The 13868-nt window shown below is 53.0% G+C and overlaps 6 protein-coding genes across 6 annotated transcripts; 3 read left to right on the plus strand and 3 right to left on the minus strand.

Moving 5' to 3' along the window:
- Window positions 1-9: 9 nt before the first annotated feature.
- On the minus strand, window positions 10-2994 carry PHACADRAFT_180259 (uncharacterized protein). Its single transcript, XM_007390483.1, has 6 exons — window positions 2792-2994; window positions 1829-2738; window positions 1651-1773; window positions 1052-1626; window positions 684-1004; window positions 10-618 (listed from the first exon to the last, which is right to left on the minus strand). The coding sequence occupies exons 1-6, from the start codon at window positions 2900-2902 to the stop codon at window positions 511-513; spliced, it is 2148 nt and encodes a 715-aa protein (XP_007390545.1). The 5' UTR covers window positions 2903-2994; the 3' UTR covers window positions 10-510.
- A 45-nt stretch (window positions 2995-3039) lies between these two features.
- On the plus strand, window positions 3040-6673 carry PHACADRAFT_180260 (uncharacterized protein). Its single transcript, XM_007390484.1, has 8 exons — window positions 3040-3573; window positions 3621-3699; window positions 3752-4051; window positions 4102-4582; window positions 4631-4770; window positions 4821-5167; window positions 5222-5688; window positions 5745-6673. The coding sequence occupies exons 1-8, from the start codon at window positions 3097-3099 to the stop codon at window positions 5857-5859; spliced, it is 2406 nt and encodes an 801-aa protein (XP_007390546.1). The 5' UTR covers window positions 3040-3096; the 3' UTR covers window positions 5860-6673.
- A 218-nt stretch (window positions 6674-6891) lies between these two features.
- On the plus strand, window positions 6892-9782 carry PHACADRAFT_134317 (uncharacterized protein). The gene is made up of 7 exons (XM_007390485.1): window positions 6892-6945; window positions 7019-7145; window positions 7233-7379; window positions 7437-7483; window positions 7542-7628; window positions 7693-9570; window positions 9626-9782. The coding sequence occupies exons 1-6, from the start codon at window positions 6937-6939 to the stop codon at window positions 7912-7914; spliced, it is 639 nt and encodes a 212-aa protein (XP_007390547.1). The 5' UTR covers window positions 6892-6936; the 3' UTR covers window positions 7915-9570; window positions 9626-9782.
- Window positions 9783-9801: 19 nt separating this feature from the next.
- Window positions 9802-10435, minus strand: PHACADRAFT_247497 (uncharacterized protein). Its single transcript, XM_007390486.1, has one exon. The coding sequence runs from the start codon at window positions 10315-10317 to the stop codon at window positions 10159-10161; it is 159 nt and encodes a 52-aa protein (XP_007390548.1). The 5' UTR covers window positions 10318-10435; the 3' UTR covers window positions 9802-10158.
- A 52-nt stretch (window positions 10436-10487) lies between these two features.
- On the minus strand, window positions 10488-12323 carry PHACADRAFT_180263 (uncharacterized protein; the record flags this gene model as incomplete). Its single annotated transcript, XM_007390487.1, has 3 exons — window positions 10488-10954; window positions 11001-11941; window positions 11992-12323. 3 exons carry the CDS (start codon window positions 12321-12323, stop codon window positions 10704-10706), a joined length of 1524 nt encoding a protein of 507 aa, XP_007390549.1. The 3' UTR covers window positions 10488-10703.
- Window positions 12324-13173: 850 nt separating this feature from the next.
- Window positions 13174-13851, plus strand: PHACADRAFT_190252 (uncharacterized protein; the record flags this gene model as incomplete). The annotated part of the gene is made up of 1 exon (XM_007390488.1): window positions 13174-13851. A coding segment is annotated over one exon (678 nt), but the record flags the coding sequence as incomplete, so codon positions are not given.
- Window positions 13852-13868: the final 17 nt, after the last annotated feature.

Below are 13868 nucleotides of genomic sequence, written 5' to 3' on the forward strand. Positions count from 1 at the left end.
GTTCCGCTCATCCTTTCCGTCCACAGCTCGCTCAATACCAGCTGCCATTGCATCCTGCGCAGTCCTCGGAGCCGCTGTCGGAACCTTCGATTACGGTGGCGGGGACATCGCGGGTTCTTCGGAAGAAACTAAGGAGGAAAGAAGAAAGCGGTTCTTCAAGCAGCCTCATCCAAGTCTTAGCAGTCAAACTCAGGAATGAACAGTTGCGTTACATCCAGGACATGTCATCCTCCAGTACGGGATCATCCAATAGATATCTGCATGCGCTGTTAAAAGAATACCGGTTTTGTCTCTAGAAAACTTGAGAGTCCCGAACTTCGACATATGCCTGACAAGCAAGATCTATCATCCTGTACGGTGCCACTTCTGCGGGTATTCCCTACGTAAATGATCTTGTATTGCTTCGCACGTCCCCCTCCATACCGTGGCCGAAAACTGTCCAGACACATGACATGTTTGGATAATATATATATAAACATGAAAGAATAATGTCCATTTCGTTCTCGAAAATCATGCCGGTTGTTGTGTACTGCTAGTAAATTCTTGAACTAGGTTTTCAATGACGTCCTGATATTTGGTGTAGAATTCTTGCCAAGAAGCCGCAGTCCTGCAAGCAGCCTGCGTTCAAAGCATTAGTGAACGTATGGGGCGCGGATTCAGACGAGTTGTCAATTTTGACGCACCCTGTCCGAAAGAATTGCGAACACTTCTTCGTCAGTTTCATTGTTGTACTGTCCATTGACCACCTGCACAAATTGGTCCACGATCGCAGCAAGATCCTCATGGAAAGGGCCTTCTTGCGGCTGCTCTGGAGCAGAAGGTTGAGGCTCGGCTATTGGCTGGGCTGGCGGCGATGCGGGCGCGGGATCTGCCAGTGCACTATCTTCTTTCGCAGGCTTTTGCTCAGCTTTTGCTCTAGCTTTCATTTGCTTACGAGCAAGTTCGATAGAACCTTCGAATCCGCCGAGCTTAAAGCTCCATGAGGCGGCACTGTGGGTGGGTATCTGAGGAGACATTAGCATGCTGAAAGGTCAACGAGGCGACCACTCACTTTTTGGCAGAGCGCCTGACATACTGCCGCGCTAGATGCATTAGGCTCCTTCTCGAAAAGTTGTTTGATATATTCGCGTGCTCGAGTCAACTCTTCCTCCGTAAAGCGGTTACCGGCCAATTTCTTTCGCTTGACTGCTTTACCGTCCTCGCTCACTTCCTCTTCCTCCTCCTCTTCTTCCTCTTCCGAAGAGCTTTGGTGATTCCTTGGGGCTTTCTTTTGCTTTTCCTCCCTCGACTGCGCGCGAAGTTCGGCCAACTTCGCCACGTACATGTTCCCATGTTCGTCTTTCAACTGAGAACCCTCAAAGGAGTACGCGGAAGAATTGAGGAGCTTGCCCTTGGCGAGGCAATCCGTGATGTACAAAGCCTTCACCGCAGGCGTGCCAGCCTCGACCGCGGTGCGCAGGTAGTCCCAGGAGCCCAATGCCTGGGTGAACAGCACTGCATAGTCTGCGTCCGCAATGTTCGCGACAATCTTCCCACCGAATTTCTGGATATCCGGCACGTACTTGTTTCGCCACTTTGCGTGTTGCACATAGATAGGAATAGGTCTTCCCTTTCTATCGACAAAAACTGTACGGGCGGTAGTCGTCGTACGTCCTGGGGTTTCCTTAGCTGACCGCTCCGGGGTTGCACGGGCCTGTCTCTCATCGTCGCTGTCCTCAGCGCTGGGCTTCCGATGCTTCTTCTGGCGGGAAGAAGCGTCGTCTCTGCCTAGCCCTGCGGGAAAAGGTCAGTTTGAGATGCCTATGACTACAGGTTCTGCGCGACTTACGCTCACGCTTGACTGGGACCGTTGCCGAAATGGATTCAGATGGATGCGATGCTGACGTTGAACCCGCTTGTCCGAATGAAGGCAGATTACTCGAGCTACCCTGCTGGAATGTGAAAGGTGGGGCAGACATATGATTGTATCCGGAGAGTGGAGGAGGCATGTGCGGTTGCGTAGGGGAGGAAAGAGGGGCATGATTAATCTGGGGAAGCGTGGACAGCCCAGGTACGATACCGTGGCCGGAGGCCTGCTGCTTAGTGAACTGCTCGACGAGCTGAGCGAGCTGCCAACTAAGACTGCTATTGGGCGACAGGCTCAGCATGTGGTCAAGAATTCGCTGCTGCAGCTGCACCGGAATCAGCATGGTTGGGCCCGAAAGGAGAGTGGCAGGATCCGCGGCCCAATGTTGAGTATGAGGTGCAGACTGCTGTGGAAGGACGGAGCTATTTGCAGCTACTAGCTGCTGGAGCAGGGTCGTCAATTGCGGGTTGAGTTGGCTGTTTGGGAGAGGGTACGAAAACTGAGCTGGAGCGGTGGGTATATGCGAGGGTAATAGTTGTACATGGGCAGCCAGAGAGTTCGATACAGTGTTCTGAGCAGAAGCGGAGTCGTTGACGGGCGTAGGTCTAGGAGTAGGTAGTGCACTTTTTAGAGTCAATTCTTGGCTAACTCCGTGGACAGCATGTACTAACACGCACTCGTCTTCTCGGTCTTCAGGAAAGACTCGGTATCGACCCCAGTTTTCCCTGTCCAAGTAAGCTGCATCACGCTTCAAGGAGGCCTGAACCCATTTATAATCCAGGATAATCTTGTCCTTGCTGCTATTCACCACCTTGCGCCGAATGTCAACATCTTCGCCCACGACAATTATATCAGCATCCCTAGGACTAATCCTTATATCTGCACCACTTTTCTGTCGGAAGGCGAATGATAAGCAACGCGCATGCAGGTAGTCGTCTACTATACCTTGAGTTTCTTTATGAGCCTTGCCGCCCTGTCCGGTACGTCAGTCGGCTCGACAAAAATCTTGAGCGGACTGCCGTCCCCAGCGACGAAGATAGGATCATCGTCAGACATCGCCGTATCCTACACTGTATCGCAACCTAAACAGATTTAGTTCATAAGTTATGCGAGGTCGGACGAAGGAGTGGCGGGGAAAGAGCAAGGCGCAAGACGCGCGACAGGCCACGTTCAAACGCGTTCTTGATCTCAACGCGCATCTCACTTCCGCCTAACACCTCATGCACTGACCTCTCTTGACGCACACAGCCATGTCCACCGCAACCCCCGCAGCATCTACACCCGATGCTCAGTCACCAGCGGCCACGAACCCTCCAGACCCGTCCACCGCTAATTTGAATGCCACCGACAAACTTGTGCTCGATTACCTCCGTTCTCGGGGCCATGCTGCAGCAGAGAAGTTATTACGAGAATCTCTAGAGACATCTTCACCCGGTGAAGGGGCACCTGGCCCATCTACATCCAATACTATCTCGCCAGAGGACCTTGCGAACCGGATAGCGGTCTATGCACAGAAACCTACTCGACCAGGCGAGAATACCCTCAAAGACTCCGGGGCAGTCGCGCAGGAACTCGGTGGCATAAGCACGCAACAGGACATACAGAAATTGATATCTAGTATCGGTCCTGTCGGTGCCGAGGAGATACTGTCCCTTGACCCCACCGACAAACAGGAGGGCTTCCGAGAGCTTGAAGCGTGGGTGGACGGCTCTTTAGATATGTATAAGGTGCGCACCTTGATTTATACGCAAGCGGAGGTTAACTGTCTATTTAGCCCGAGTTTCGACCAATATTATTCCCAATATTCGTTCATTTTTACTTGGACCTGATACAACAAGGTTTCAAGGACGCGGGTGCGTATCACGAATTATCGCTCCCCAAGGCTGCCTTTAACTCGTTGCGTAGCTCTGAGGTTTTATGAAGAATTCTCTCCATTGTTGCGGGCTCAACACAACCAAGTTATTCACCATCTCTCTACCTTGCTCTTACCGTCACATGTCCAACACGACGAACTCGCCCAACGCTTCCGGAATGAGAAATATCAAATACGCATGAGCCGGTCTGGCTTTAGTCTGTTAGTCGGCTGGCTCACAGAAGGTGTGGGTGGCGAAGCGACAGGCTCTGGGGATGGCTTTACCGGCGAACGCGGCAAGCGAGGGCGTGCGGCGGTCATGCGGGTAGTGAACAATCACCTGAAGTTTGACGGTAAAGCATCTCCTTACTCTACTACGAACAATTATTTACAGACAGGACAGTCACAACGTCGACGACGGCATCTATGTCGCCGAATGCATGGGAAGAGACCACAGGTGCCCTGTCACCACTACTACCGCAAACAGGCTTTAAGGATGCCTTATCATTCAATGCATCTAGAGGAGAGCTGAAACTCGGACCTGCGCCATTATTAGAGGAACTTCAGCAGGAAACCGAGCGCGAGCTGCGGGAGAAGGCATTACTCGAGCGGGATCCCAATGGGCAGCTCGACGCACAATACTTGCGGCCGTCGGCATCTGGGCTCGTTTCTCCTTCGCTCGCAGACTTACCGCCACATGCTCCGACATTCAAAGCAATTGACGTGAAGCGAGAGGTCGAGAAAGTTAGGGACGCAAGGAAACGAATCAAGCTGGAGCCTGCGTACCTGAACGGTATAAACCCGAATTCTCCACAAGCTGCAGCAGCGAGAGCAAGAGCTTTGCCGAGTATATGTGCATATACCCTACATGATATCGGAGAAGGGTAAGTCTATCTTGTATTACTGACGGGCCTTGCTGACTGTTTCGGCAGCGTACCATGTATAACTTTCTCACAAGATACCTCTATAATGGCCGCCGGGTTTTCTGAGAGTTATATTCGATTATGGAGTCTCAAGGGCGAGAAACTCAAAGGTTACCGAAGTGACTTCCAATCAAGCCAGGCCAAAGACGGTAAGGATATTTCTGCTACATCATGACGCTTTTCGCTGATGTCTATCCAGCCTCTTCATTGCGCAAACAGCGAGAAAAAGGAGGTTCGACGACCCGAAAGCTGATCGGCCACGGCGGGCCCGTCTGCTCTGTCGATTTCGATCCGATCTCGGGCTCAGCGGGTCCACCACGCTATCTGCTTTCCTCGTCTGCGGATGCAACAGCTCGCTTGTGGTCACTGGACACCATGTCGAACGTTGTTGCTTACCGAGGACACCAGAATCCTGTGTGGGACGTGCAGTGGAGTCCGATGGGTATCTATTTCGCGACAGCGAGCAGGGACAAGACGGCAAGGTTGTGGTCGACAGACCGGACGTCGGCGCTGCGCATATATGCTGGCCATCTAAGTGATGTCGACGTATGGGCTTTCTTTCGAGGCATTGCATTCTTTAACCTACATTGCGTTCTTTAGTGTGTACGGTTCCATCCCAACTCGCTCTACCTCGCCACCGGTTCAAGTGACTGGACCGCGAGGTTATGGGACGTGCAAAAAGGCTCCTGCGTTCGAGTCTTCATCGGACATCAAGGAATTGTCTCGACGCTTGCATTTAGCCCCGATGGGCGATACCTTGCCACTGCGGGCGAGGACCTTGCAATTAATCTCTGGGACATTGGCTCTGGGAAGCGCATTAAGAAGATGACCGGTCACACCGCGTCCATCTACTCTCTTGCTTTTAGTGCCGAGTCCTCGCTGCTCGTGAGTGGCGGAGCAGACTGGACCGTGCGGTGCTGGGATGTGAAGAGTGTAGGCGGGCAGCCCAGCAAGGCCCGAGAGAACGGCGTTAACGGGATCACCAATGGTGTCAACGGCACATCGGAGCATAGTGCTGATGTACTTGCGAGCGGCTCAGGGAAGGAGCACGAGGAAAACATTCAGACGTGAGTAGTTAACATTACGAAGATGTCTATGAGAAAGGCTGATAGTTGGGCGACAGCACGGACTTGCTGGCGACATTCCCTACCAAACGGACACCCATCATTGACGTGCAGTTTACACCTAGGAACTTGTGCCTTGCAGCGGGACCATATCTTGCCCCTGAACAACGATGACTCTCGAAAATGCTTATATTATTCCTCGTCCACGGTACACTGCCGAAGGCACTCGAGCGTCGTCCAAGAATCTTGTCGGATTAAGTGGTCAATGTCATATCCTCAGCTCGCGTTCGTTATGACGATGAACGACACAGTTTCGATGTCGCTTTCAGTCAATACAGCATCTCCAAGAAGGTCGGAAATGTCTTTGAGCATTACGAAAATCGTTCGGATCTCCCCCCCCCTTCCTCCGGTTCCGGAGCAATCCGTTTCTGGTGCAGCTGATGGAACAAGTTTCCTGCCATCGCTACAGGCGTCGCGTTTTTGTCCCTGAAAGGGGAGTACAACTAGCTCTCCATCGCGTTATTAATCTCGTCGCTCCCCAATTTTTCGTCCGATTCAGCGGGGGAGGCTGGCTGAGCTCAAGAAGTGTTTGCTTCGTCTAGTGACGCCACAGGAGAGCTACAGTGCTCTTCCGAGTATTAAATTGGCTTCCACTCTCCGTCCTCACCCTCTCCTGCGGCAAATACGGCAAGGTTCTCACGATACCGAGCGAGCCAACCCGCTGCACTTGTTTCAGCCCTCACTTGCGTACTGCACCTTCCTTGCATATCTCTTACAGTTTATCGCCATCGGGGATAATTTGGAAGGCAGATCTGGACAATTGATCACCTTGGGACGAGCCTAACTTATCGAGAACATTGTGGCCCTGAGCAAACTGCAGTTTCTGAAGGTGTGGTTTTGGAAACGGAGAGGGAGGAGAGTAGTACGTCGGAGCTGACTATGTCTGGAGAATGCTCGGGGAGCTGAAAGTGAGAAAACATGTCATACTAGATGTTGTGGGATAAAAGGAAGAGCTCGAGAGGGGACGATAGAGAGTGCCAGCGGCTCGAAAGACGCGTATGTTAATTACAATCGCCCTGGCGCGCGCGACGCGTCTCGCAGGACTTGGGAGCCATGGATTGCCCACGTGATCGGTTCTTCCCTGTGCATGCCCGGCCATTTATTCAAGCCGCCTTGTAGGACAACCGCCGACATAGCCCAGCTTACACCTTCAACACCGACGGCAACAACTACCATATACCGACACTCGACATGGAGATAGTACGTCTTCACTGTCTGGTACACTACAGAGCATCACCGCTGACAAAACCCAACTCGCGGCCTCGCTCCGCAGGAAGCGGACATGAACATAACCGACACAGAGGCTCCCACTGCAGTCCCCCCGCCTCAACCTCAGGTGCAACCACAGCTAACCATGGACGAACCCCAGGGAATGGATCTAAGCGACTCCTCAATGTCAGGTGTGTCCGACTCCATGTTCGCGCAACAGCGGCCTTGTTCTCACTGTGCGGCTCCAACTTCCAAATCCAACTGTTTGCCATCCACAGTCAACATTAGTGCAACAGCGAACAACCGCGATAAGTTCCGCGAGATACCGGTCAAAGTGCATGTGCGGCGACCAGAGCGCGACAACTGGTCTTATGTTGGCCGAGCTGTCGTCACTCAAGAATCGTTCGGCCAAGGCTCACGCATCGGTATGTCCCTTTTTCTCACCCCGTCATTGCACAGCTTAAGTACTTAAACATGCTTAGTTGTCCGTGCTACTTCGTCAAGAAAGGTTGTCACTGCCTTCCACGAGGTAATCGTCCAGTGGCATTGTGCGAATGCCGTGTGACTGACACAGTGGACCCGATCAGGGTGCCTCTCTCCAAGCAGAGAAGCGAGGCAACTTCGTTGTTGTAAGCTGTGTAGAAGGAGGGCGCGTCATCTCGTGGTCTCTCAATGTGCGCCCTTGGATTTTTAACCGCAATCGAAGCTAATGCGGTCTCATCCTTGTAACATGCACAGGCGTTGAATAACTCGGAGACTCTCCGTCTGCTTGCCATCATCGAACTCTCGTGCTATACCTGCAAGCACATCGGGGCTAACCCAGAGATTCAAGGCTCACATATGCGTCGTGTTGCCCGGGTCATAAAGGATGACAGACGGAAGCGCCACAAGCGGCGTAAGGACCAGGAAGCCATGGTCACCGCATTTGCGAAGACTGGGATCGATGACATGAATCACTAGCTCGTTCTCTCTGGCGAACGGCCCGCATGTTGTTAATCATATAACGCCTCTTGTTGACCCTGTACGGTTGGACACTAACGTGTTCAAGCTTGATTGGATCCGTTTGACGATTGTAATGTGTACTATCTACTTGTGTTCCCTTTCTCTTCTCTTGTCTCGTAGTATATTGCTGCACACTGTATCCTGCGCCATCTTATCTGCAGCATTTATAGAGTGTTCGCGGCGAGGACCACCCCTTGTCGCTGCGCCATTCTTTCCCCAGTGTATGCGACATCAACATATTCCCTTCCACTCGTACCTCTAGCCGTCCGTAGAGTATGCATGAGCTCGAGCCAGCTATTCGAATTGGAGGATACCGGGAACAAGAGTCTGTAAGCGAAGAGTTCCTCTCTGGAGATACATTATATATGCAGATAAATAGTCCAAAGGAGTGAAGATGTGGTGGTAGGAGTAAAAGGCCATAGGACGAAGAGATAATTTGCACAGAATACGAAGGCAGAGAAAATACAGTTAAATGCCATGCTATGATCTGGGAGCGGGCAATGTCGCGGTTGTTGGGGTCTCGGGCTGCAGCGGCGGCTGGAGGCCGCTGCCCGAGCCTGCTTCTACCACTTCGAGGGGGTTCGCCGTGCTCGGAGGCGAGCCCTGGGGTGGCGTGGCGTAGTTGAGCGCGGGTATAGGCGCGCGCCGTTCGCTATACTGTGGTGGCAGCTCAACGACGTCACTATCGTTTTGCGGAACAGCCTCCTCCAGGTCTTGATGGACAATGTATCGCGTCGGCTTGTAGGACGTTACACCGGCCATAGCCGCCTTGCGCCTCGCGGAAGATGTCATGCTTGAAGTCTCGCCCCCCCGGAAAGTTGTTGTTCCATCGATTGTCGACATGGCGCCGAGATCTGAGCCCGATGGGCGGTGGCGCGAGTACGCCGATTCAGAGGGAACGCTATGCGGGTTCGCCATGTTCGTGGTGTATTCTGTATGGCCGTCATACTGGGAACTCGCGCCAATTGGGAGCAGTTGGTGAGCGGAAGCGGTCGTGTTATGCGCAGACGCTCCGCTGCCGGGCAATGATTGTACGACGCTGGGAGCAGAATAAGGATATGGATGGACGACAGATGCCACATGCCCATCTTCCATGGTAACCGGCGCATCAAGCTCAACTATTTCCAATCTGCCTCCGCGACGTGGTCGGTATGGGTAGCCTTCACCATCGTAGTACGCTGTTGAGCGGCTCTTCCGACGTCGGAGGAAAAAAAGAACCAACGCTATGATAGCGATAAGAGCGAAGAGTCCCGCTAAAATGCCTCCTACGATAGCCCCTGTGTTTGATCCGGACTTCGAAGTGCCCCCCGCTGCAGAGGCGGAGTCGGAGGGGCTTGCGCCTTGAGATGAAGCAGCGGCCGCATTTGACGACGGAAACAGTGACGCAGTGGCGGATGGTGTCGCGGAGAGAGATGTTGGCGAGTCCGCGTTGAGGCAAGTCGCATCGTCCGTGATACCGACCAGCTTCACATCCGAGCTGCCACCTTTGCGGCCTTCCGAATCGCTCATAATCCACATGACGGAGATCCCGTTTGCTAAGTCAGCTACCCACTCGAAGGTAGTTAGCCCGCTCGGCGGATTGAGGGTGAAGGTTTCACCCCCAGGAATAACACCCTGGTGAAAGTACCGATCAGTAGCTGTTTACGAACCGTACTTCGACAAGACGCACCATGATAGTGACCGGTTGTACGGCTCCCGTGTAGTTGTCGAATGAGTATGGCCTGCAAGATGCTGATTCTCTCCTGCGAATATTAATGCACTGAGACGTACCTGCACTGTTGCAATGCGGTGTTGAGTTCGAAGAAGAAATCCACACCTATGTGGCGATTAGCTTTACGGTGGAGTAGGCGACTGCGAACACACCTGGATCGGTCGTGTTACAGTTCGTACCACTAACGGAACTCCCAACAGTAAGCACGTTCGTCACTCCTCCAGAGCCGAATCCATTTGCGTCAGACATAGTTGCAAGGAACTTCTGGCCTGTCGGGAACGGCAATTGGGTCTGAAATGAGCCCTGGCCATTGTTGAAGCTCGGGGAGGGTACAATAATCGTTCTAGGTGTTCCAAATTCCTAACGGCGTTTCTAAAAGATGAACGGCTGCTTTCAATGTGTAAACGTACGGGAGCAAGGACCAGCTGGAACGGTGGTGAACCGCCTATAGGACGCCCCGGGGGATTAGCTCGGACGCGCATCGTATTTAATCACACTTGCTGTGTCCTACCTGTCCATGATATAGGAAAATTATCGCACTGTGTGGGCGTGCCAAAGTCAAACGTGAAATTCGCTGCATAGGTTGTGGAGAAAAGGCCGGAGAGCAGGAGGGTCGGCAAGAGCGCTAGGCGGAGATGCATGGCCGGCATGACTACAATATGGCGAGCAGGCCCGATGTGAACGAAGGGTAGGAGCACAAGACGAAAGAGGGAAAGCCAACAAGAGAAAGAAAGCAGAGCGAGACGAGGACAGAAGTAGGAAACGAGGCTAGCGCTGTTCCCAGCGGTGTCGCACACATGACTATCAAACCGTCCCTCTGTCGCAGACGCTCACTGTCGCAAACCGCAGAGCTGAAACTCGCTGGTACGTGCAGTGTAATCGGGACGTCATTGAAATCAGAATTACAGACGCAGGTAAGTGAGTTCTTATTGCAAGGAGAGATCGGGGTTGGCATCAATGAGCGACGAGATCATCTGGCCAACAGGACGAGGAGCTAATCACATCTCTACAACAGGATGAGGAGTTAATCACATCTCTACAAGAGACTCAAAAGAAATCTCCAGGGACTTAGGAACGCGACCGCAAAACTTTTTACGAAACAGCGAAAATGCTGGGCTACTGACCAAGACTCCCCACTTTCCACTGTTATACCATGTTCCAGACCATTCGTCACAGGTTGCATCTCCAAATCCACGTTGTCGAACCGGACTTTGGAAGCTGATTGGGCGAGCTTCTTTTCAAGGCACTGCACAAGGATCATGCATCGGTCCGTCGGGTCATACAGCTCTAAGTCAGGAATGAGACAAGCACAATTGATGCAAGTAACACTTACGAAGTGATGCGGCTTTGGGCTCCCGTGAAGGCCAAGAGCCAGGAGCAACAGATCTCGAGCTTGAGGACGTCGCAAAAGACTGCGAGGACACAGCGTGTAATCCGTTTGCACAAGTAGCAAGAGTGCGGCGGTTACAGGTGGCAGAGACCGACGTGGCCAACATTTCCCCCAACCTCCGGGTTTGATGGATGTTTGACAACGACGTGGTAGTTATGAGGGTAGGGAAAGGGTCCAAGGTAGGCCCAGCGGTATGCACGACGGGCTTTGCGGCCGCCGCAACTAACGACTCCCGAAGCGAGGCGGAGCAATTAGCCTGGCTGGTCGATATGTCTGCAAGTGATCTGATAGTCTCGTTGAAACAAAGTAAGCCAGGCGGATAACGAGAGGGTAGCTCGGAAGACTGCAGAACGGTTTCAGATGCGGCAGAGAGACTAGGTAGCGTTCCGATGGGAAGGGTAGCGTCGGAGAAAGGATCGTCCGCGGCGAAGTCAAGCCCAGGGGCAGATTGCATAGACAGATCAGGCAGCGGAAAAGAACAGCCGGGGTCACTAGAGCCAACAGAATCGTCGGGCGCATTGTCGGAGGGCTGAGTTGCAGAATCAAGCCGATCAAACCAAGGCAAGTCCGCTGGTAGAGGCAGCGCGGGCAGACGCAGATGAGAGGACATAGGAGAGCCCAGAGAGATATTATGCTGGTCCATAGACAATGAATATTCGTGGCCACCGTCGTCATCGTCCGTCAATCCAGGCAAAAGCAGCCCTGGAAGAGATTCCAACTGAGCTGCGTTGTCTTGAAGATTACGCCGAGACAGGGCTCTCCCAGATGGTACACCAAAGTCTTCGAGGTCAAGTTCGACGTCTGAATGATCCCACTCAACGAACTCCGCGAACGACGACGATACAGTCTCGCGGACGCGTTCCGGAGTCGTAGGCATGGGGTATCTAGATACAGCTTGGTCAATTATGCGACAATAACAAGTGTGTGGACTGACCTCTGAAAGTGAGCTGCTGAGCGACCTTCGGAAGCTACGTCGTTTCCGAGAGGGTTCTGTGCTAAGGGAGACGTGAACACAGAAGGAATATTGTTTCTTAACATTCGCTTAAGCCTGCATGTCTTGCTACGTTGTCCGGTGAGCACCGGGGCGCTTTGAGATGCTTTCATTCCGACTTCAGACGCCTTGGTTAACTTCTGTCGCAGTCTGCAGATGTTCTGTGTGTGTGTCAATTTCTTCTGATAGGCCTCGCTCTTGATCTTCTTCTCTGACTTCCAGCGTCGTTCATTTTCTCGCCGCGTTGGAAGTCTACCAGGGCCGGCAATCTTCATGGGTGGTTGGGCGCAGACGACGACGTCGAGGACACTGGACAGAGCCAGAAACTCGATAAGCGCCGTCGGTCTGTCCACGTGATATCCTCTGCTTTAGGCAGAATCTTTGTGGCGCGATCGTTTAAATTCCCACGCTCTCTATTTCCCGGCAGCAGTGTTGGGACTGACCCCGGGCCTGACCGGTCAGACCCTAGGGGTCAGTCAAAGGGGTCAGTCAAAGGGGTCAGTCAAAGGGGTCAGTCGGGTCAGTCAATTGTTGACCGGTCAGTCGGCTATTGCCGGGGTCGGGCTTGATTTGTCATGCTGTTTATGTGAGGTCATCGTCAATGTTATAGCCCCTCGAAGATGGCAGCGAGGACACATTATTTCTTGCGAGCCTGTAATAACTCTCTTCTTGTCACTGAATAATATCCACCACGCTCCCTTGCGAGGCCCGCCAAGTTTGTTTCGTAGCACGCTAGGCAGCGGTGTCGCCATCGAAAGTTGCACAGACATGAGAGCAGCAGTGTGGAGAAAAATCAAAATGTATTTTGATGTCAGAAGTACGTAGTGTTGAGACTGTTTTTGCCATCATTACCTTCTCTCTTGAGTCTGCGCCGCCCCCGACGGCATCGAGCAGCCTGGTCGCTAATGGACGCTCAGCGGCTATTTTGGGCGCCTGACCTTACTGACCCGTCAACTGACGGTCGGTTGACCTGACCGGTCAGTCACTTCTGACCCCCACTGACCCTGGATCAATCTGATCCTCCCATCACTGCCCGGCAGAACGGCAACAAAGACGCCAGCGCGACCTGGCAACTGAGTTTTCTTTTTTTCGTGTCCTACCCCTTGCGCTCTCCGGACTTTCGAGATGGGAAAGCCCATTTGGACGCGCGACCAAGTGGCACAGCGCATCCTTGCCGGCGAAACGCTAATTATACTCCAGAGCAAAGTGATCCGCGTCCCACCATCCTGGCTCAGTGCACACCCCGGAGGCTCGCTCGCTATCCTGCACTTCGTCGGTCGGAATGCAACGGATGAGGTCGATGCGTTCCATTCGGAAGAAGCTTTGCGCAGGATTAGGGGCTACGAGGTTGCAGAGGTGGAAATCGGAGAACACGGCTGGGAACCATTCCTCCCGCCGGTGATGAGTGGCTGGGTGAGACAGGGCGACAAGGGCGGGACGATGCAATGGCACCGCGAGGCGACAACTCTGCGACCCCTTACAGAGGAATTGTCGGAGACAAGTCCACATTCCCAAATTCTACTCGTCCGTAGGGGAGAGCTGGAAACGCAGCCCGGACCAACTCTCGAGACGCTTCAGCCCGGACCCTCTACCCTGTCCCCAAAAGTGCAGGCCGAGCATTCGAGAGCCTATAGGGAGCTTCATCAACAGGTCATCGATGCAGGACTCTACAAGACCCGTTATATCGGTGGCTACGGTCCTGAAATCGTCCGTTATATTACCTTCGTCGTTCTCGCGGTGTTGTTCTACTGCAAGTCATGGTTCCTGACGAGCGCATTCTTCCTTGGTCTCTACTGGCACCAAGTTACATTTACCGTGCA

This window comes from Phanerochaete carnosa (genome assembly GCF_000300595.1).
Source record: "Phanerochaete carnosa HHB-10118-sp unplaced genomic scaffold PHACAscaffold_1, whole genome shotgun sequence".
Classification (NCBI taxonomy): domain Eukaryota; kingdom Fungi; phylum Basidiomycota; class Agaricomycetes; order Polyporales; family Phanerochaetaceae; genus Phanerochaete; species Phanerochaete carnosa.

Excerpts from the sequence above, each read along its gene's own strand:
- PHACADRAFT_180259 (XM_007390483.1), bottom strand. The coding sequence starts at position 2,902 with ATGTCTGACGATGATCCTATCTTCGTCGCTGGGGACGGCAGTCCGCTC. Across the intron at positions 1,627-1,650 it reads AGCTAAGGAAACCCCAGGAC|TTTTTGTCGATAGAAAGGGA; the intron begins GTACGACGACTA and ends CCGCCCGTACAG. Across the intron at positions 1,005-1,051 it reads GTCAGGCGCTCTGCCAAAAA|ATACCCACCCACAGTGCCGC; the intron begins GTGAGTGGTCGC and ends ATGTCTCCTCAG.
- PHACADRAFT_180260 (XM_007390484.1), top strand. The coding sequence starts at position 3,097 with ATGTCCACCGCAACCCCCGCAGCATCTACACCCGATGCTCAGTCACCA. Across the intron at positions 5,168-5,221 it reads GCCATCTAAGTGATGTCGAC|TGTGTACGGTTCCATCCCAA; the intron begins GTATGGGCTTTC and ends TGCGTTCTTTAG. Across the intron at positions 5,689-5,744 it reads CACGAGGAAAACATTCAGAC|CACGGACTTGCTGGCGACAT; the intron begins GTGAGTAGTTAA and ends GTTGGGCGACAG.
- PHACADRAFT_134317 (XM_007390485.1), top strand. Across the intron at positions 7,146-7,232 it reads AAGCGACTCCTCAATGTCAG|TCAACATTAGTGCAACAGCG; the intron begins GTGTGTCCGACT and ends TGCCATCCACAG. Across the intron at positions 7,629-7,692 it reads TCATCTCGTGGTCTCTCAAT|GCGTTGAATAACTCGGAGAC; the intron begins GTGCGCCCTTGG and ends TAACATGCACAG.
- PHACADRAFT_247497 (XM_007390486.1), bottom strand. The coding sequence starts at position 10,317 with ATGCCGGCCATGCATCTCCGCCTAGCGCTCTTGCCGACCCTCCTGCTC.